Raw genomic sequence first — 21,239 nt, 5'->3', positions numbered from 1 at the left:
TGGGGGAGGATTTGCTAGGAGCCTTCCTAACCTTTAAAAATAGGCTGATTATTACTGCAGTGTTGGTATCTTCTTATGGGGACGCACTTGGAGCAGGTCAAGCTCGTGGCAGGGGTGTGCAGGGAATGCAGCCCCCTTAGGGCAGGGGAGACACATAGACCAGTGTCCCAGGACCATTTTCAGCTAAATATTTGGTGTTGCCTAGGCAGGAGTCTTGTCTATGCCTTGCCTATGCAGGCACCCTAGCAGGGACAGTCAGATCCTGAGGCAAATCAGCCTTTTTGTCTGGGGGTGTGAAGTAGGCACCCCCTGAGAGCTGGGCCAGGAGCACTGTCACCGGGCACTATGCTCTCAACTCCCCGTATAAAGGATAGTGCAAACCCATTTAGGCTGTCTGCGTTATCAGGCAAAGCTGCAATTACTCTAGAAATATTCATCCAGCTAAACTCCCTCATTATGAGCCATTTGCACCTAGTAACTTTATCTAAGCACAATTGCTTCAGCTGGATTAAGCCGAGCCAGAGGCTTTCCTCTTGGACTGCAAATATCCAGCCCTCTAAAGCACGCAAGGTCTGCAGCTTATGAGCCTCCAGCAGCCTCTCCATGGATCCTGCTAGTCTCTCTGCTCATGAAGAGGGTGAGCAAAGGCCGTCTTTCCCCAGTTCTCCGTGTGTGCCAGGCCCGGGGCTGTGGGCACAGCCCTGCCTCCCTGCCCAGGACAGCATCCTGCTTTCCCAGCCAGAACCAGCCAACCTACTTTACCGGCCAATCTGCTTTACCAACACCAGCTACCACCCCCAAACTCACAGGGTGTCCCTGTGGTGACAGTGCCTTTGGGGAGGGGATGCTGTCCCCACACCCCAGCACACCCTTTGAGATGCCCAAAGGGGAGCTGGGCACTCCCACACTGGGGAGTGGTGGCCATGGTCCCCATTCCTTCTCCTAAGGACAGGTAGTGATCTGATGCTTGTGGTGGTTGCTTGGCATGCACCATGACTTCCTGTGCCAGCTCTTTCACTGGCACTGCTGCTCCTCCTGTCCTTCTCCTTCCCACAGCCTACTATGCTGTCCTGCTGCATGCACAGACAGGGGACCAACAGCCCCCAGCCCTTCCCCATCCTGGGCACCAGTGAGCTGCTCAGATGGCTTTGCTTTTCCAGTGGCAATAGAGATGCAGGGGTGAGGAGACAGGACTGAGGGTGAGGCTGTGGGCAGGATTAGGTGTTGGGTAATGGGCTGGTTGGCTTTTGGGTGCAGGGCTGCACAGAGCCGTGGTGATGCCGGCACCTGCTGAGCCGGACAGGCAGCACGCTGGTGTCTGCTGTGGGGGTGTTGCAACTGATGGGAATCTGTGAATCTGTTCTGGTGTCACCAACACATCAGGTGATGGCCAGGAGTCATGTGAAGGGGAAGGAAGATTATCTGCCAGAGCCAGCATGGAGAGGAGCCCCAGCTCACTCCAGCCCTTTGCCTGCATGAGCACGATCAGCACAGGAACGGCAGAAGCACAGAGGTACTTGTAGGTGGCATTTGTAGGCTGCAGCTCCTGCCAGTCGGTCCTTTCATCCCAGCTTGTCTGACATGAAACGGTGCAAACAAACCTCCCTGCTTACTTTGATTTCTTCCCAGGGATTCCTCCATTTGCATTGTAATGAAGCGATATTTTGCTGTATAAATAAACCTGAAAGTTGACATAGGAAGGACTTATCAACTCTAAAAGTATTTGCATGCTCCCCAGAATGAGGGAGAGAGCCACATAGAGATTTAGTAGGGACAAACTTCAAGTGCTGGTGACGACAGTAAAGATTTACACTAAGACGGGAGCATCTTGCTGTGGCATTTCATAAGAAAAGTTGTGCCCTGGGCTGTCATGAAGCAATGAGGTGGGGGGTTACTGCTGGGGCAAATGTCTGGTGTCTCTGCCTTTATCACCTCTGCTCTTTGCTTTCTGCCACCACTAAGGAGAGTGGAGGAGTCAGATGGGGGTTTAGGTCAAGCTGTTTTGTGTGGGGTGGAGGAGACCACTCCCCCTTGCCTTGCAGATGTGTGTGTTCCTGAGTCCCTAGCACAGGTCAGGTTGGTGCTCCGTGGATGTGACAGTCACACCGACCTGCTTTGCACCCTTTCCAGGACCCTGGTCTGATTCCCAGCAAAGCCCACGGACACCTGTGGGTTTCTGGTCAGGTTAAGACACAGTGCTGCATCGAAAACCACAAATACCTGAGTGGTTGGCACTTGCCTGTGCTAAGCCACATCTGCAAGTGAATTCTGAGTGCCGGCAGAGTGCTGGGCATGATGTCTAGCAGGCAGGCAGCTCGGAGCTCTGGCTGGTGTCTGTGAAAACCACTTCCCTGACCCACTTACCCTGCAGCCACACCTCTGGCTGGAGACCAGCTCCTGTTGGTGTTGACAGACCTGTGTTTAATCCACAAAAAAGCAAAATCCGGGTTTTGCTAAAGCACTTGACAGGACCATGGTATCGGAAAGCAATTTGAAAGCCAATCAGCAAAGCACAGCAGCTCACCAGCTGCAAAATCTGACACGTCAACAGTGCACAGGGTGAGGACAGGAGCACAGCTGCCCTGGCACAGCTGCAGGTCCAGCCTGCCTGGCTCCTGCTGATGCCATGCTGGCTGCTGGGAAGCTCTTTCCCTTCTTTAATCTCACAGTTTTGCAGACCAGTGTTAGGGGGAAATGTCCCTGTGCGGAGGAGGGCACAGGGGGGAATGAGTGTCTCCTCCACTGGGCAGTGGCGAGGCCACTCCTGGCTGGCTTTAGGCTCTCCAGCTTGAGAGGGGACAGGGGAACTGGGGAGCATCTGGAGGAGGCTGGCATGCTGTTCAGGGCTAGAGCATGGGGAGGATAGACTGCAGGACCTGGTCTGCTCCAGGGAAGGGCAGGCTGGGGTGACGCATGCAGAAGAGAATGGTGCCAGCTGCTCTGACAGCAGCCCCAGACTGGGGTTTAGGGGGTTATAGCTTGGCATTTGGCCAGTGGCTGGGACACCCCTCCTCTCCACCAGGGACCACTGCCACCTGGCCCCATGTTGGGCTGTGCCCAGCTGACCCACATTCCCACAGCAGCCCGGCTATCTCTGGGAGAGCCAGCCTGTGCTGGCTGGTACCATTACACAATCCTGCTGCAGCCTGCTGCCTGCACACTACAATAGGCACTATTTTTATTCCCTTTCTTGTTGTCACAGGCAGTACAAGAGTCCTTGGGGTGGAGGCTTTCCTCCCCCACACTGTTATGTAGGACATTTCAGTCACTTGTCCTTGTGCCCTGCTTGTGCCTGTCCCTGCCATCCCAGCACATTAGGACCAGCAGGAACAGGATGTGGGGTCAGTGTTCTGCAGGGAGCAAAGCCCCAGGCTTGGGCACTGGTTAAAGCCTGCCCTGCCTGCTCAGCCTGTAGACACCAGTCCAAGGAGGCACCTATTTCTGGGGAGATGGCATTTTTGCCCCTACCCACCCCTGTGACAGCATCACTCCCCGGAGTGGCAGCGAGCAGGAGAGCACCAACACGCTGTGTCTGCCTGGCCATGGCCTCCCCCGGTCCAGACCTGCAGATGGACTTCCCACCTTGATCCCAACCATGGGGCTGCCCAGCACTGAGACTGCCCCCAGTGTCGTGCTCTGGGATTGGTGGGATGGGCCCACTGCAAGGTCCTGCCCTGCTGTCCCAGGGGGTAAAGCCCCTGGTCCCCACAGCAACCTTATACTCCCTGATGTTCCCAGAAAACTGCTGTCAGTGGTGGGTCTGGCCACCGGTGACAGCAAGTTACTCAGAGCAGAAAATCCTCATGTATGATGGGCATGATGTGGATGGAGCAATTTTCTGCACAATTACTCCAGTTTATTCAATGTGATAAACCAGTATTAAAGTAGGATGAGATGAGGCTTGGGAGAAATGTATCTTCCTTCTGAACCTATTTCTTGCCATGTTACACAGTTTGGGAATTTCCTAATGGAGCTGGAAGAAGTGGGGACCTGCAGCATAGGGATTAGATCAGACTAGAAATAAAATTCCCAACTTCCTCCATTAGAGATACATGTACTCTGCTTTCAGACTTCTTAGGCCTAACAAAATTATCTCTTTCTGAGTGCTTCATGCAAGTACCAGGTGGGGGAAAAGCAAAAGGTGCCACCACACAAATAGCCTTGCCAGGAGGAGGATGAGGACAGTGAACCTCTCCTGGCAGATGGCAGTGATGCTGTGTGGTAACTGGGAGAAGGTGCTGGGGGATGAAGGTGCAGCATGAGCGGGGGTGTCAGTGCATGTCCAGAGTGAGCAGGCAGTACAGCCCCCGTTAGTATTGATGCAGTGCCCTCCTGTCACAAAGCCTCCTCCCAGATATGCAGATCTCCCTCAAGGAAGAGCAGATGGGGCTGTAATTCCAGCTGGATGACACGACATCAAAGCAGCTCTCCCCATTGCTTACTGAGTCATGTTTTGCAGGGTGCAATCCTGCACCACCACATTTGCAGGTTCTTGGCAGGTTCTGGGGTGCTTTGTGCATTCCCCAGTACACTGCCAGGTGTGCCCCCTTGGCAGTCCAGTTTCCAAAACCTGAGTTGCAGCACTCCTTGGAATAGTCCTGCTCCCCTCAGGGCATCCCTGTTCCCTGTGGAGTTTCATGTGTTCTACCTCCTCTGGCTGAAGGCACTGAGCAGGCAGTTTCCTGTGGGACCTCAGGTAAAATGCTTGTCAGGGAATGCTGAGAAAGAAACATGGCTATGATTTCATCACCAACTGAATGGACAGTAGGTGAGGGAGCCTAGCAGAGGATAAGGATGAGGAGAAGGGTTGCTAAAGACAAACTCCAGTGACTTGATCTTCATGCTCCAGAAAGCGTAAGACATGCTCCTGACTGGCTTTCCCACCACCACCTCCTTGCTCAGTTCCCTAACCTGGATCCTCTCCCTTTTTTTTCTCCTTAAGCCTGGATCTGCCCCACAGCTCCTCCAAGCCACTCCGAGCCTCCCGTCCCCGGAACAGCGGCTCCCTGTGCCTTGCCCTTCCCGGGGGCCTGCAGCAGTCTCCCGTGGCACGGATACTTGCTGTGCTCAGCAGGAGTTATTCCTCCTTGCCCTTTGATGTTTTGAATCCACTGCTTGGGACCGCTGATGGGGACGAGCCCTGGCTGATGATCAAAGTTTCCCTGCCAAGCTCTGCCACTGAAGCCCAGTCCCTAGGATTTCCAGGTGGGAAATCCCTTGTTGTTGCTTTGGGTGGTGGCACAAAGCACAGAGTGGTGGGTGTTGGGAGCTGTCTGTGCACTGCTGGAACCAGAGCCAGTGTGGCACAGCACCTGGCTGTGATAACCAGGCATAAAAAAGGGTTACTCAAAAAAAATCACAAGCCAATGCAGCCATTGGAAAAATTCCAAATATGTCAGTATGTTACACAGGCATCTACCAGGCAAACCAGCCAGGCATGGCGTCTGGCACTTGGTTGTTTGCCGGCGTGTGCTGCTTGCCCAGGCTGGTGGCTCCGTGCAGAGCCAGCTGTGCCACAGGCGGGTGCCAAGGCTCCAGCACCCTGCAGCCCATTGAACAACGACCCCGTTAAATCCACTTCCAGTGTTGCATTCAGAGACAGTCAGGAGAGAGCTGCCCTAGAAGCCAAATCTTCCATATTTTGGGGAAAAGCAACTTCTTCACCTGCCTTTGGTGCTGGGCTGGCAGAGGCCAATGCTGCATGTGGGTGCTGGCTCTGGGTCATGGGCTCTGGTGTTTATTGAGCAGCAAACACTGAGGGCAGGTACTCCTTGGGGAGAGGGCTGCATCTCCTTGCAGCTGCCTTTGAGCCCAGGAGGTCCCTGGATTCCCAAGAGTCCCCAAGGATGATATAGGGAGCAGCACGTGGCAGCTCTGTACTGGTGGCAGGGCTGGTGGGACCCATGGGTTTGCTCACATCCTGTTCAGTATCTCTTGTTTTTCCTATGGGAGAAACCACCTGCCTAATTAACCAGTAGTAAGGAGCTTGGCATCACCAGCCATGCCTGAGCACACTGCAAATTCCAACGACACTTAGAAGAGGAAATGTGCTGCCTTCTGGGTCTCTCTGGTAGTATTTAGGAGGCTGACAGCTGTGTCCTGAGCCCAGTCAGTACAAGGTATAATTAGAAAAGCTGCTTGAATAGTGTTGTTATAAAAGCGATGTTAAAATAATGGTGTAGAAGGAAAAGCTGGGGCTGTATGTTTCTGGGGTGTGTATGCTACACTAGGCACTGTGCCCAGTACACTGCAGTGATACATTTAAGGCAGGCTCCGCTGAGGGAAATTAGCATCTTCGTGCTGTACACAAGGTACACCGTGTTCTTCGGATGCAAGTTGAGAGTCAGATTTAAAACCAACCAATAGAACATTTTCCAATTTTTATTTATCAACAGGCATCTATGTGTATTCCTGGAGAATGAAATATTTATCTGTAGACACATGCATGCAGAACGTGAGAGTGCCAATGTATTATTTATCACCACTTCCCTCCCATAGCTTATAAATAACTCATGGAACCTGGTTGCCCAGCAGACCCTCTGGCCAGCTACCTAAAACAGCTCCAGCAGCCACCACAGGCCAGCTCCGGGCATCTCACCCCAAGCAGAGCATTCCCTGCCTCCAGGCACTGCTGAGGAGAGGGCTGGCAGAGGGTGGCAATGCAGAGTGGCACTGGCCTCGCTGTTGGATGTCTCCACACACATCCCTACAAGTCCTGCTGGCTCTGCACATGGAGGCTGGTGCAGGTCATGGTTCCCCGGCCCACAGAGAGGGGAGGAGATGGAATCCAGGAGCCAAAGGGAACATGCATGAGCAGCAGGGTCTTTGCTGCGCTCCCATGGTGGGAGCACAGAGGGATGTGGGTGCTGGCTCCTGGCTTAGCCACCTAGAAGGGAAACTGAGGCAGCCCCAGTGGTGAGCCAAACACGCTGTGCTGGGCTTTATGGAAACGTTGTCATCTCACTGCAGATGTCAGACGATGAGAGCCGTTGTGTCAATAACAAATTCCCTACACACCCCCCAGTATGAGATATATCACTTGTAGTGAAGATATGAGAAATGCAACTTAGCAAAATGCTCAGGAGGGAGGGATCAGATAGTGGCAACTCAAAGAACTCTTGGAAAGGGAGGCTGAGGCAGGGAGCCCTGATTTGGAGCTGGAGTCTGGGCCAGGAACCAGGCTGCTCACATGCAGCCTGAGTCTGCCTGGCCTCTGGGAGCAGTGCAATAGGCCTTGTGGACGGCAAATCAGGGAGGGGGAAGGCACCCAGAGCCTGTTTTGGGGTCTCTGGAGATCTGTGGGAGCAAATCAGGTGCTCATGGTGCTGATCTGTGACTCTATTTGAAAGGTACTGTGGGTGAACAAGAGCAGACAGGCATCAGACACAGTTTATGGCTTTGTACATATAATTCTAGTTTCAATCATGTAAAAAAAAAAATACCCTTCTGCTGAGCTCCAATAACACTGTTCTCCAGCGCTTAAGATGGATGCAGATAAAACAGATACCAGGAGATTTTTACTTCCCCTGTACAGTGACTGCAGAGAAGTCAGTGCTGCTGCAGGAGCCCGGGGCCATGAGCTGGGGCAGGTTACAGAGGTCAGGCTGTTCCTGCTGCACTGCAGGGACAGGTCGGGGTCTGGTGTGGAAAGAGGGGGAGAGGATCCCCTCACCCAGGCCAGACATCTTGCAGGCAGTGCTAATGCAGTGCACAGCTCTGGCTCCCTGGCACAGCATCAGTCAGCAGGGGAGAGATTACACAAAACCTAAAAAAATATAGAAAGCACAGTATTAATAACTAAGAATTGCACTAAATTACTTCATAAGTGAATTACCCTCCCTGCATTACCTGCTAAGAGGAGGAGCATCCCTGCCTTCTCTGCAGAGAGAAAGGATGGATGGATGGGAGCGTGGCTTTCTGCACTGCGACCCTCCAGCACTGCTGGTCACTGCCCTGTGCAGAATCGCTGGCAAGAGGTGCTCACATGGGCAAGGGCTCACTTTGTTCATTGATAAACAAACAGTGGCCACTTGGGAAATGAAGTGCAGCAGTTGTTCTGCTTTGCACAATGATCCTGCACAGCAGCCGAGAGCAGGGATCTGTCTGGGCGGCAGGAAGAACTTGGCAGATTGCAGTTACCTTTGCTGTCCCAAATCCAGGACCGAGCGACCACCTTGCTCCTGGCTAGGGTCAGGGCTTCTCCAGCAGCCTCCTGGCACTGGGTGCAGGAGGACCCAGGAGAGCTTGGGGGCAGCACCCCACAGCCATCTCAGAGGATTGGAAGCAGTAACAGGGTATGGGATGGTAGAGGGCTGGGAATGGGGCTGAAGTGGCCTCAGGTCTCATTGCTGGAGCATCCCTGGCCCTGCAGAGTTCAGTAGGGTGTGCAGCCCATGGCTGAGCAGGAAAAGGTGACACCGGGAGGGCACAAGCTGACATTGCCAGGATGTTCCTGCCGAGCACTGGTATCGTCCCAGCCGGAGGAGGTGACAGAGCTCAGTCCCCTCCCATGGTCACATCTCCAAAAAGAAAGGGAAACTGACAGCTCTGCATGCTGGACTTGCTCAGGGAGGCAAGCCCTGGGGGAGGGTAATGTGCCTACAATGTTTGCAGGACCAAAGATGTTTTCTCTCCATCCCAGGAGAGGATGTTTTCCCTCCATCCCAGCCAACCAAACCTCAACGCTCATCAGACAAGGGTGCTGCAGGTCCTCAAGTCAGGCCCTGGTGCTGAGGAGCCAAGGGGCAGTGGGGCCAGGCAGGAGCCAGCTGCTGGGATACTGCAGAGAGTCAGAGACATTCATCAGTCTCCTGAGAGCATCATCTAGCACTGAGCTATTTCTAGGCCAGGGCTGTTATCAGGGAGGCATTATGGGACTGACAGGTACAGAGTGTCTCTCAGCTGGAGTTGCACTCCTCATCTTGGGAGTAGCCACACGGCATCCTGTGGGGACTTGCTGGCTTCTGGCTTTGCTCCATTTCAAAGCCCATCTCCCTGTGTGCGTTTTAGTGAGGTTCACACACTTGAGGTTTCTAGGCCAAGTGAGAGCTTTCATTCCATGCTGTACTCAGCAGCTCTGCGTGAAGGCAGCCTTTAAGGTGAGAGGCTGAAAGTGGTTCAATTTTGCAACAATAGCTGAGAACAAAGTACAGATTTTACCGTTTAAAACTGGGACAAAACAGACCTGGAAGACTTTTGTGGGATTATTTTTTTCGTTTTCCTTTTAACACCCAGTAGCCTTTTGTAAGTTGAATTAAATGTACAGTGTCAGTGGTCTTTGCCTCATGCTGGAGCACTCCCATTCGACCCTGAATGACAAAGCAGGAATGGGGAAGCAGCACCTGGGGAGGGAAGGAAGCAGAAGAAGGTGAGGAGAGGGACCTTAGCTTCGGTTTGATCTCCTAGCCTGGGCTCTTCCTGGACTCTGCTGCTGGTTCCTCTCAGCACTAGTATTTTTTTCTTCTATTTTTTTGTCCTGCACTTAGCACATCCAGCTCATATCTGGGCCTGGGGTACATAGGGGTGACAGCATAACAAGCAATTAATCTTAATTGAGCTCTCCTGGTGGCTTTCTTCTCCTTCCACCTGCAGAGCATCTCTTCACCTTGACTAAGAGTATTTTTTTGTTACAGGGGTAAAAGTCATCATCACCATCATGGTTCTTATGACAACCCAGCAAACTGAGCTCATAAAAGCTCCTCTTGCTTAATGCATCTCTGGTACATGGGTCATCGCTCATTTTACCATGGGAACATGGGGAAGCCCTGGGGCTGAGCCAGCTCCTCTCTGAGCTGAACCCCCAAAATGGGAGAGGAGAGCTCAGCTATGCCCACGGAGGTCACACCAATAGCAAAGCAAACACAACCACTGCCACCTCAATCACCCACCATCACATTCCTTATGGATACCATACAGTTCATAACAGACTCGTTATAATTTCCCTCCACACAGTTTGAATTTTAAATCACCCCACAGCCTCCTCCTGAAAACCTGCCGAGCTGAAGCCACTGCAGGTTACGTTGCGCAATTTGCCGTTGCAAGACAAAGAAAACAAGTTCTTCTTTTTCACAATTACCAAACTACTTCATCGAGCAATTTCCCTGCCTCTGTGCTTCGGCTTCAGTCAACAGTATTCCTATGGGAAGGAAGGTCTAACTGCACCTCCGACTGACTTACTGATGGCTCTGCCATTACAGACAATTGTGCGAAGTTGCTTAAGTGGCAGGAGGAGCTCCTCTGCGCCTTGCTCTAGAGCTGAACTCGGACGAGGTTCGCTGGGATTGCAGGCAGATGCTGTCTGGAGGTGCTGCCCCTTCCCTGGGGGCGAACCACGTCTGCCTGTCTCAGCGTGGCTTTCGCCGGGGGCTCTGCTCTCGCGTGTGAAAGCCCTGGTCTTGCTGAAACAGCTCCTCCCGGGGGTCCCAGCACAGCCCCAGGTGCTTGGTGGGACTTGGCACTTGCCTGGGAGAGGGAATGTCACCGCTGCCTGGGGGAGGAGGGCAGGGAGGGCTGTCCCCACAGCACACGGCCGTTACAGGGGAACCGCAAGCCCCCGTGTGAAGCAACTCCCCGCGGCAGCTGCTCAGGGCCGGGGCGTCCCCGTCACCCCGCGCAGGGCACTGCGGCAGGAGCGGCTCCACACAGCAGCAAGGCTTGGCTGCACCGAACCAGGGGGACACCGGTTTCCTTCCCAGCTCACCACGGCAGGAGCTGGCACCGGGGCTGTTCCGGCCGGCGGGTGCTCCCGAGGGGACCGCACTGCACCGGGAACAGACAGCCAGCCCACCACTGCCAGCTTTTAGGAATGTGATGGGCTGTAAAGTCTCTGCCTCCTCTGCTGCCTTTGCCATGCTTCAGCGCTGCCCCGCTGGTGCCTTCCATGGGGACTGAGGGCGAGGACCCCCCATATCAGCTCTTTTTCAGCGCAAAGACAGCACCCCCATTTCGCTGAGGGCAGGACTCTAGGTCTTGTCTTGCTGCAGCTCAGCTGCCAGAACTGCGAAGCCCCAGTGGCCTCAAGAAGCCCCCGGGGGTGCCCAGGCTCCTGGCTGGCCGCAGCTCTGCTTTGACCCCTCCAAACTTCCTGCATTTGTTTTGCTCAAGCTATTTGGGGGAAGTGGGGTGTTGTTATGTCTTCAGCTCAGCATCTATTTAGAGAAGGATAATGCCATTGTGGGAGAGGACAATGAAAATATTAAATGCCTAAAATTCTCTGTCTCTCACTATTTTGACTAATTATTACTTTTCTCTTTCTTTTTTTCAAATGGGTATTTCCTTGGGAAATGACAGTGAGATTTGATGGGCCCTAATGAGTGGGGTAAAGCATGACTCAAGCCCACCAAGATGAGCCCAGACTGATCTCTGCTATAACTTTAGTGCAGGGAGGTGAATCCCGCCCACTGCCTGCGCAGGGGCAGGGCAGGGGAAGGTCAGGGTATGAAAGAGAAGGGATGGCCCACGCAGGAGCTGAGCGCCCTAGGAGACCTCGGTGCAGAGGGCAGCAGCCACCCCCTCCTGCCATTTTCCCAGAGCTATGTTTAGCTCCTGGTTTGCTCGGGGAACCCAGATGAGCACCTGGGACATCTTAATGTCATCGTCCCACCAGAAGCTGGCTTTAGTGGACTTTTTTGCTTTGCAGGATATACCTAATTGGACCTGACATCAGGGAGAGTCATGTTGGTCCTGAAATAGCTTTCTGCAGAGCGTTACTCACAAAGGTGCCATGGGGCCTTGTGGGTGTAAGTGTCCATGGAACTGCTTTTGCCAGGGTGCTGCATGGCCATGGAGTGCCTGAGCTCAGGTCACGTCACATCTCAAGTCCTGGAGGCCCAAACTGGGGAGCAGAAATAAGGACCATCTATGGCCTGGCTGATGAATCCCACCCCTACATTAGCCCTGAGGTGCAATAAGGACTCAGAGTCTTTCTACTGCTGCACAACAGGCCCTTGCAATACTCTGTGTCTGCAGTGGTCCTCACTCCTCTGCCTCTCTGGCAGCAGCCTGGAGGGTCTGGTTTCCTTGGGGTTTCTCTCTTGGGTAACAGCAGCGAGAGCTGGGAAGAGGCGGCAGGTTCAGCTCACTTCAAAGCAGCAGTAACGAAAAGGTCTTCATGGGATTGGGCTGGGAGTCCAAACAGGGAGAAGGCAGATCATACAGTGGCTGCCAGATCCAACAGATCTCAGTTGACTTTAGGGTCTCCTGTACAGCTGTACCATGTATGCTCTGCTAGAAATTTGCTGATCCAACCTCCAGCCAGAGGTTTTTTGCAGCAAAGTCATGTGTGGGGGGATAACTGCTATACTGGTGCATGTAGGAAAACTGCTGTACTGGTGTGTAGGATAACTGCAGTAATGGTGTATGGGATAATGCTGTACTGGTGTGTGTGGGACAACTGGTGTATTCGCACAGGGACTCCCCTCCTTGCCATGAAGAGTCTTTGCATTATGAGACACTCTCTAAAGCCTGGACATTGCTTAAGAAAGTAAAATTAAAAGATCAAAGATAAGAGGCTCAGTTCTGATCTTGCAACTTGCCAGAGCAGTGTGGGAGGTGGGAGGCAGGATGGGACACAGTGTCACCTGCAGGGACAGTGGCAGACTGCCTTGAGGGAGCCTGAGCTCACAGTTCTGCCCCAGTCCTGCACTGATCAGAGCCGGATGTGCAGAGGTATTTTGGGGATGCCTGGGGGGACACTGGGACATGGGATGGAGTTGCTGCTACTGAGCCAGGGCAGAGCAGGGACCTGTGTGTTGTTCCTGCACTGGGGAACCCTCCAGGTGGGTCAGTCTACATTCCAAATGAAGGCGGATGTTGGGATGGGGAAGGACTTTCCCAGTCACTGGCTGCTCCCCAGGAGTCTGTGCATGATGGAGACAGCACATAGCTCTCTGTAGCTTCATCATCCCCTTTCTCGTTTGTCCCCTGGCCATGGTGGCTATTGCTGCCAGGGCCCTGGCAAGCTGCCTTCTGTCTGGGTTCTTCTGGGATCCCCAGAGAAGGCAGTGGGCAGGGCACGACCCCCAGGACCTCCCTCTGCTGCTGGAAAACCTCCATTTCCTCCCAGGTGAGCAGAGGCAGAGGCAAGCTGCAAGGCAAACATGGTCTTGGCTATGTTCAGATGGCATCATCGCTAACAACTGGCTTTAATTAGTTACTGCTAATGGAAGTTCCTGCTCTCCGCTTGCACCAGTCTCATCTCCTGGACCACCATGGACATGGATGGAGGTACCTCTGGGGGTCATCAACCACAACATGCATAGGCAAAGAAAATGCAGGTTTCCCTGCTCAAAGTATTTCCAGACTATTTTCCTCCACTTCCAGGAGAAGAGATATTTTTACACCAAAGTGGGCTACTCTCAGATGATCGCATTGTTGATCCTGGAGCTGAAGTTAAAATCCCTGTGCCATGCAGAGGGGAATGAAGCTTCCCAATGCACAAAACAAGGTGCTAGGGAAATACCATATCCCTCCCTGACATCCCAGCTGCCTGGCTTGATGTCCCCATTGACCTGCTTCGAGCAGCAGAATGAGGAGTCACTAGTAGGAAAAGCAGGCAGCTGCATTCACATTTGACTCTACTGCTCCGTAAGTACGAGCAGAGAGATTGAAAATGTAATTATGATAATAAAGCTAAATCGCAATCTTCCTACAGGAGCTACCAAATTATTTATATTAACTTTTCATCCTAATTCCCTTAACCATTCCTTGCCTGGAGGAGGAGGAGCCCTCACCACTGTGTTACAGTACAGGCAATCCTCGATGGCATTTGCTGAAACAGCAGCAAGTGGCAGTTCTTACTCAGCAGGAAACTGGGTTGGGAAAAGAGCTGTGTGAGAGAGACAGTGGCACTGAGGGCTGGAGAGCTTTGGGGGCGAAAAGGCACAACAAGAGGGGAGAGCCAGAAGGGAGTGTGCAGGGCTGGGAAAGGCAGTGCCCAGATGCAGTCAGGGCTGGCTCAAAAGGGCAGGGCAAGGGAGCAAGGCTGGATTCGGACACTACCTCTCCTGTCCCTTGGGACTGAGACTGTACCTCCCACCATGATTTTTGGAGCCAGAGTGAGCACAGATTGCAGCATAGCAGGACTCAAGGGCCGTGGCACAGCCAGGCCAGCCTGGTGCAGAGCCTGGCTTTGCACACAGACCCAGCAGCAGCAGCTTTGGTGCTGCTGCTCTGCCAGCTCCCTCCAGGAACACTGTCAGCTCTAATTAATGTCACAGTTTAGCCTGCTCATGCATCCGAGCAGACTGCGTGCAACTTCACGGTGCCGCAGGAAGAGTGATGAATCCCATCCCAGAGCCTTTTCTTTGTGTCCCCCCTTGCTCACCTGTGCAAGAGCAGTAGGGGTTTCCAGAACCACATGTGACACCAAGCAAGTCACCCCTCTGTGTGGGGAGGCAGCAGGACCAGCTGCAGGAGGCAGGCTGCCCAGCTGCCCCCCATTTCAGAGCAGGAGAGTATGGGAGGAGCTCTATAAAGCCCTTTGCTGTGACCAGTTCTCCAGAGTCCTTTCCCCTAACCTGAAGACATGTTTGGCGCATGCAGACAGATGATGTGTACTGGGATGTGCCATTGCTGAGTCCAAGACACCTGGGCAGTGGCATGAAAGCCTAAATGCCTGCAGGAAGCAGTATCGTCAGTCCTGGGCTATCCCTTTGTGTGTCCTGGGCTATCCCATCCCATCCCAGACTTTGTCCCATTCCTACCATCAAAGGGGCCTTGTTTAAGCCCACAGATGGGAGTTGTGCCCTGCCTTACCAACTCTGAGCATGCAGAACATCTCCCAGCTTGGGAAAAAGCATTTTGCAGCCTTTGTCCCACCTCCACCCCTCAGCAGCAGCATGGACCACAGTGACCAAGGTTGGATCTTGGAGGGTGCTGGGCAGCTGCAGCCTGGAGCTCAGTTCCTTGCAGAGCCGCCTCATCAAGCCAAGGGCTGGATTGGGACCTTGTCCTTCATTATATAACTGTTTCTCCGAGTGTTTTCGTAGCGCTCAGCCCTCCCACCAGGCAGAGCCCCCACCGGCAAGGGGAATGTCATGTTTTTTTTGAATGCATAGCTTTGATTTCATGCCGGCTTGTAGAAGTGAACAATTCTGCTCCCCCCAGCTCATGCACCTTGCAGGGCATTAACCAAGATGCAGACCCCTACAAGCCACCAGCCAGCAAGCTGAAGGCGTGGGGTGGGTGGTGGAGATGTGGGGAAAAGCAGAACCTCAGAGGCCAGGCCAGGTCGGTTCATCCGCAGGGCTCTATGAGCACCATGGATGAACTGACCTGACCTGGCCTCTGGGACCCCACGCTGTCCATGAGCTGCCCCGGCTGCCTGCCCTCACATTCCTGTCCCTGCACATCATCTCCTTCCAGCTGCTGGGGAAAACAGCCCCTGCTGCTACCAGCGGCTGGGGTGAGGAGGGGGAGACGCCTTCACGGCATATGAGCTCTGCGGGAGTTGGGGCTGCTGCTGACCTTGGAAATGCAGAGGTTTTTTTCTTCCCAGCTCCAGGAGAAGTGGGAGGTGAGGCATAGCTGGCTGCCACTGCACCCCACTTGCAGCAGCACACAGGTTTTTTCAATAATTCATGGGACCCTGCCCACCCTTACCCAAGAATACCAAGGGCTGTTACCCACAACCTCGTTGGATGGTTTGAGGATAGGTTGTCTGCCCTGTGCCTTCTCTGCAGGCTGAAACTGGGGGGATTTTCCACACCGAGTAACAATGGGTTTGGTGTGATGGCCAAGAATTGGGCAATAGGACAGTTGTGGTGCCTTGGGATGACTAACAGCAGTGGGACAGGTCACCTGCTCTTCTCCAATATACCACCAAGGAGGAAATCCTGACGCCTTCCTGCTTCCTTATCAGAGTGACAGTGTGTGTGCTGAAGGTGACTTGGAACTGTCCCAGGATTGTACTTGATACTGAGTATTGCCTGTAAACCCCCAAAAGAAAGATTTTTTTTTCATCACTGACTTGGTGCCATCCAAACAGACCTCACATCCAGCAGTCCAAAGCACCTCCTCAGCCAGCAGTTCTCCCAGGCAAAATGGATGTGCCCTGTGCAAGGCACATCACCAAAATAAACTGCAAATAATTCCGGATCTAAATCAGTACTACAGTCTGGGATAAAAGTAATTTCATGACCTGGCTCACTCCACTTGATCATTGGCTAATTTTTCCAGTTGTACATGGTATTTTTTCCTGTTGTGGATGAGGAAGACCTAGGGATGGGAGAAGGGCATGTTAAGAGCAGAGAAAAACAAGAAGCTTCACTTGGGATCCTGCCAACACTTCCACATTTGTATGGTCCCCCCTCAGCCTCATTATATATGTGGAGGAGCAAATCTGTAGTATGCCAGCAAATACACAGTCAACAACTAGTATTAGCAAAAAAGCTCTTTTCCCTTTAATCTTTTCATATTCTGGGAGTCTTCACTGGAATAATCACATGCTCTATTTAGCCATAACATGCTCTGGAAATCCCAGGTACCTAGAGCAGTATCTAAGTTGACTTGCCAAGGCATCAGCCCCATGTGCCAGATTCAGACCAGCAGCTGGAGCCCGCAGAGCAGGATCATTGCCTTTTCTGGTGTTATGTTGTTTGTTATAGGTATTTTCTGGCCAATTCATCACACACTGCCTGCTAAGTCAAAGATGTGTGGAGCTCAGTGCTCAACCTTGCTGTGCTGGAAAGTTCCAATGACTGCCCAAGCCAGGCAGGAGCCTGGCTCACCGAGCCCAAGCAGGGCAGTGATTTGCACCGGGGGCAGACAGCAGTGCTTGACAGGTAATTCTGCAAACATCTGTTCCCACATTTGCCTTCTCCCCACACAGTTCAAACCTACCAGCAGAGCAACCAGGCTGCCTTTGCCTGATTACTGCCTGTCCCCAGGAAAGCAGCAGTGAGATGGGGCTGTTGGGGAGCAGTTTCAGAGTCTGCGCTGCTCTTTGTACAGTGTTAGGGGCTGATTCCCTGTGCCCAGCTGTAGGGCTGAGTTAGTGCTGATGGATGGAGCCTGATGGATGGGGAGCACACCTCTGCCAATATCCTGAGCAGGGGCTGTGCCATGCTCGGTGGGATGCTGCATCTCATCGGTGGGGAGCAGTCCTGGCACAGGGGTTGGCATCAGCCCTGGCACTGAGCAGAGACCACAGAAGTTTGTCCTCTACCTATGGGAGCAGGCCTTTCCCAAAGTCTTGCACTTGCCCACATCAGCCCATCAGCCAGCACAAGGCTTTTCAGTTCAGCAAGAAGCTACTTGTTTCACAGGAAAACCAGTAGCAGCTCAGCCTTCTACTCAAACTTACTGGAGAAAAAGTCTTGCTCTCTCCTCCTCTCCTTTTTCTAGGGAGATACTCCTTCAAACTTGCTGTGCAGAGAATAAAGTGACCTTTTTTCTCCTCATATGCACTTGCTCTCATTTGCAGGCCAATGCATGCTGCTATGGGGAGGGCACAGCAGTTAAGCACACGTGAATAACCTCGCACTGGCACTGCAGAAATACATATGATTTTTTTTTTTTGCAATGGTTCTAGTACCAAAATATCCCAGGCACAAAGGGATTTGGACTCTAAATTTACAGCTAATGATCTGTACAGGCCTCTAATGAAACTGCACAGTAGCCCTGCTAATGGCTTCAAGGGGAAATGCTTCAGGCCCTGGCTGCTGCTGCTGCTGCTTAGGGAGTTGTGCTTTTAGCTCTGGCATGCGTTAAAAACCTTTTCTCACTGTTGCAGACATGATGGCTCTTCTGGAGAGAGGAAAGGCACTGACTGAGCTAATGTCATTAACCACCTTTAAGCACACACGGAGGATCTAAAGCAAACACCACCCAGTCTTTCAGCAGCCGGGGTTAGCTCAGACCAGCCCGTGAATCCCCAAGCACATCCTGCTCTGCTCTCCGGGTGCCGTATCTCTACCCCGCTCTGAGCACTACCTGCTGTCTCTGCTCCAGGAGAGAGCAGGCAGTAGCAGAGGGCTCTGGACATAGATCTGGGGCACACACTTCAGTCCAGGGCACTGAAAGTCCCCCACCGCCAGCCAGGCAGTCTGGCAGCCCCCATCCTGGGAAAAGCACTGTGGGATAAGCTCTACCTGGTGTTTCATTTCTTCTTCATTACCTGCCCCTTCCCTCCCTGAGAAAGGCAAAGGAAGCCTTGCTTGAGAAAAAGCAGCAAGATGCACTATTTCTTTAGCAAGGTATGTGTCAGCAGTGCTGGCCTGAGCGTGCTCAAATCCAGCAGCAGCCACTGTCACCTACTACATCTCATTGCCCACCACAGGCTGAGCGTGACCTGAGCAAGAAGGTGTCCATTCTGAGGGGAATCACCCCTCTCCCCATTACCCCTTCCCATGAAAACCACCCCAGCACGCCTTCCTGCTCTGAGTGACACACTGAGGCAATAATAAAAGCTTCTCGCCCATGCGGTGACAGATTTTGCAATTGGTTTTAATGGGGTATTTACAAGTTCTGAGGCGGGCTCCTTGCACAAGGAGTGTGGCCTGGCCCTGGCAGCTGGTTGGGCTTTTCAGTGACATTCCTGCAACTCGCCTGATTGCAGCCCAGGCACAGTGGAAAGCATTTAGACATCAGAAATGCCAGATTAATTATCTCTTAATTGATACCTCCACTTGGGGACAAACGAAACCGGAACATCCCTACTGTCCTGGGAGCCTGCCACTTACAAACAGATTTACAGCTAAAAATACCGCGGCAGTCCCGTGGCTAATCAACTGCGCTGCTTACCCTGGGTGAGGTTACGAAATTGTCTCAGGCTGGCACTTCGAGCGGCGAGGGACTGGCTGCAGTGGCAGCACCTGTGTGCAGACCACGCCAGGGCTGTGTGGCATTCCCAGCGCCCAGGCGAGGGGCAGCTCGCGCCAGGACAGGCTGAGAGCTCCGCAATTGGGTTTCTCCAAACTAAGATCCAGCCAGAGCACCCTGACATGAGGCCTCCTACCAGTCGTTAGAGGTTGCAAAGAGAAAACCTCATCTCTGTGTCTCCTAAGAATCGTTAAGTACCCGGTGTGTTTCCCTGTAGTGTAACGTTTCCAGCGAGCTCCTAATCACACTGGATGCTTGAAACAGCCTTTTTGTGCCCTCTACACCTACAACATATCCCAAAGGATCTCTCCCCCATCTCTTTACAGGAACATGCACACACACAGAGGCCAAATCGCCACAGCGACCCCAGTTTCTTTTAAATTACCGTCATCTTTATTTTCTTCACATATGTGCAAACAAAGGAGATCGCAATGGTGGTGTTCTTAAAAATAACAAAATGTATTTGCATACATTTCCCTATGTACACGTGAACAGCCACAAGTAGAGTCTTCTTTTGCACAGCAAAAGACCTAGAGCATTGAGATCGGGGACAGGACCAGGGCCCAAAAAAAAGTCTAACTTAAAAATAATAATAAAAAAACCCAACTTCACAACAGTGCAAACCCCTCGGACACGACAGCACGATGGAGTGACTTTAATGGAGAAAACGGCGGGGGGGGGCCCTCGGATGTGAGATTTCTGTCTGTAAACAAGGCGCAACACCTCCCTCCCGCCGCCCTCCCCGGGGAAAGCTATTCCAGGAATTTGGCAGATCTTCAAGGGCTGAGTCGGAGGTAAACAGCCCACGGCCGCCTCCCCTCCTCGGACCGCGGCGGGCTGGGGCCCGGCTCCGGCGGCCACCGGCACGGGAAGGGCGGACGCTCCCCGGGATGCCGCGGGACGCGAGGGCGCCGCGGGGAACCGGGGCGGCACCGCCCGAGGGGCCACGGCGTGGCCGTGCAGCCACCTCGGCGGGGCCGGAGGGGTCTGGTGCGCCCCGGTGGGGCCGTACACGCCCGGAAGGGACCGTGCGCTCCCGGAGGGGCCGGAAGGAACTCGGTGCGCCCCGGCGGGGCCGTGCATTCCCGGAGGGAATCCGGTGCGCCCCGGCGGCGCCGCGCACGCCCGACAGGGCCCGAGCGCTCAGCCGGTCTCGGGGTCGCCGGGAGGCGGCTGCTCGGCGTCGCTGCCGGGCGGGGCGGCCCCGTCCGTGCCGCCGCTCTCCAGAGACGACTCGCTGCCCGTGCTTTCCCCGGAAAGCAGCCGGCGGACGCGCAGGTCGGCGCGCAGCGAGCGCAGGTCGTTGCCGAGGCTCAGCTCGCCCAGGTCGCGAAGAAGCTGGCCCAGCTCTGGGCTCTCGCCGCGGCCGGCGCCGGGGCGCAGCAGCTCGCCCTCGGGCTCGCCTAGCGCCTCCAGGATGTCCTCGCAGTCGCAGTGCATGGCCCGCTCCTCCTGCTCCTCGCCCAGCAGGTCCTCCGTGATGGAGCCCAGCTTGGGCGCGCTGCGGCTCCGCTCCACCGGCGGCTTGTAGCAGCACTGCCCGTTGAGCAGCTTGCGCAGCGGCACCAGCGGGATGCTCTGCTCACCCACCAGCTGCTGCTGCTGGTGCCGGGCGTCGTCCCGCTTCTTCAGCCGGCGGAACTCGGCCAGTGCCGTGGCCGAAGTCTGATAGAGCAGCAGGGCCATGGCTTTCGCCTTCTCGGGCTTGGAGACCAGCACGGCGTGGCAGCGCAGCATCACTGCCTTGTGCTTCAGCTCGTGGCGGTAGATCCAGGCGAAGACACGGGGTAGGCGCGGATCGGCCACGCAGTAGGTGACCCGGTGCAGCAGGTAGAGGTGGCCGGGCCGGCGCAGACCCTTGTCCTCGGCGTGGGCCATGCGGATGCCCTGCGCGCTGATGGTCAGCTTCATCTTGGTGCCCTGCCGGCCCGCCTCGCTCTTGCTCCAGATCTTGCAGACGGCCAGGTCGGTGCAGCCCTCGCCCTTGGACTGGATGGTCGTAGCGTTGCCCAGGTAGAGCACAGTGTAAGTGGGGTCTTCGCTGGTGACGCGGAATTTCCGCCGCTTGGAGCGGAACATGCTGCCCACGCGGTGCAGGGCGCTCTCGGGGCAGGCGCGGGCCAGCGAGGTGAGGGCCGAGTAGTGCACGCTCACCGCGTACCCCTTGGGCTTGCTCTGCCGCCGCGCCTCGCCCGCCGCCAGCTCCACCTTGCTCCGCTTCCAGGGCAGCATGGCCCCGCGGAGCCGCGGCTAGGCGCCGCGCCGACGGCTCCGGGCGCGGGGGGGCATGCCACGGCGGCGGCGGCTGGGCTGCCCGCCCGCCTCACATCCTTGCGGGCGCCGGGCGGCCGCGGCCGTAGATATAGGCGGGCGCCGGCGCTCCGCGGGCGCGGAGAGGGGAGGCCCCGCGCACCGAGGGC

At 54.5% G+C, this 21,239-nt stretch overlaps 1 protein-coding gene and 1 long non-coding RNA gene across 4 annotated transcripts; both read right to left on the bottom strand.

Moving 5' to 3' along the window:
* Positions 1–7,395: 7,395 nt before the first annotated feature.
* LOC113950645 lies at positions 7,396–10,579 on the bottom strand. 3 transcript variants are annotated; one of them, XR_003528828.1, is made up of 4 exons: positions 10,177–10,579; positions 8,882–9,341; positions 7,849–8,779; positions 7,396–7,765 (listed from the first exon to the last, which is right to left on the bottom strand). It is a non-coding gene; the product is annotated as an uncharacterized LOC113950645 (long non-coding RNA). The 3 variants fall into 3 exon arrangements; XR_003528826.1 differs by having other exon boundaries at positions 7,849–9,341; XR_003528827.1 differs by having other exon boundaries at positions 8,678–9,341.
* Positions 10,580–19,189: 8,610 nt separating this feature from the next.
* Positions 19,190–21,233, bottom strand: FAM43A (family with sequence similarity 43 member A). The gene has a single exon (XM_027650756.1). The coding sequence runs from the start codon at positions 21,049–21,051 to the stop codon at positions 19,963–19,965; it is 1,089 nt and encodes a 362-aa protein (XP_027506557.1). The 5' UTR covers positions 21,052–21,233; the 3' UTR covers positions 19,190–19,962.
* Between the last annotated feature and the right edge of the window lie 6 nt (positions 21,234–21,239).

Source organism: Corapipo altera, unplaced genomic scaffold (assembly GCF_003945725.1).
Source record: "Corapipo altera isolate COAL_440 unplaced genomic scaffold, ASM394572v1 54, whole genome shotgun sequence".
NCBI classification, from domain to species: Eukaryota; Metazoa; Chordata; class Aves; order Passeriformes; family Pipridae; genus Corapipo; species Corapipo altera.
Note: the sequence above shows the minus strand (reverse complement) of the source record. Positions and strands in the feature narration are given on the sequence as shown.

What these genes read in the sequence shown, in the direction of transcription:
- FAM43A (XM_027650756.1), bottom strand. Translation starts at nt 21,051, where the DNA reads ATGCTGCCCTGGAAGCGGAGCAAGGTGGAGCTGGCGGCGGGCGAGGCG.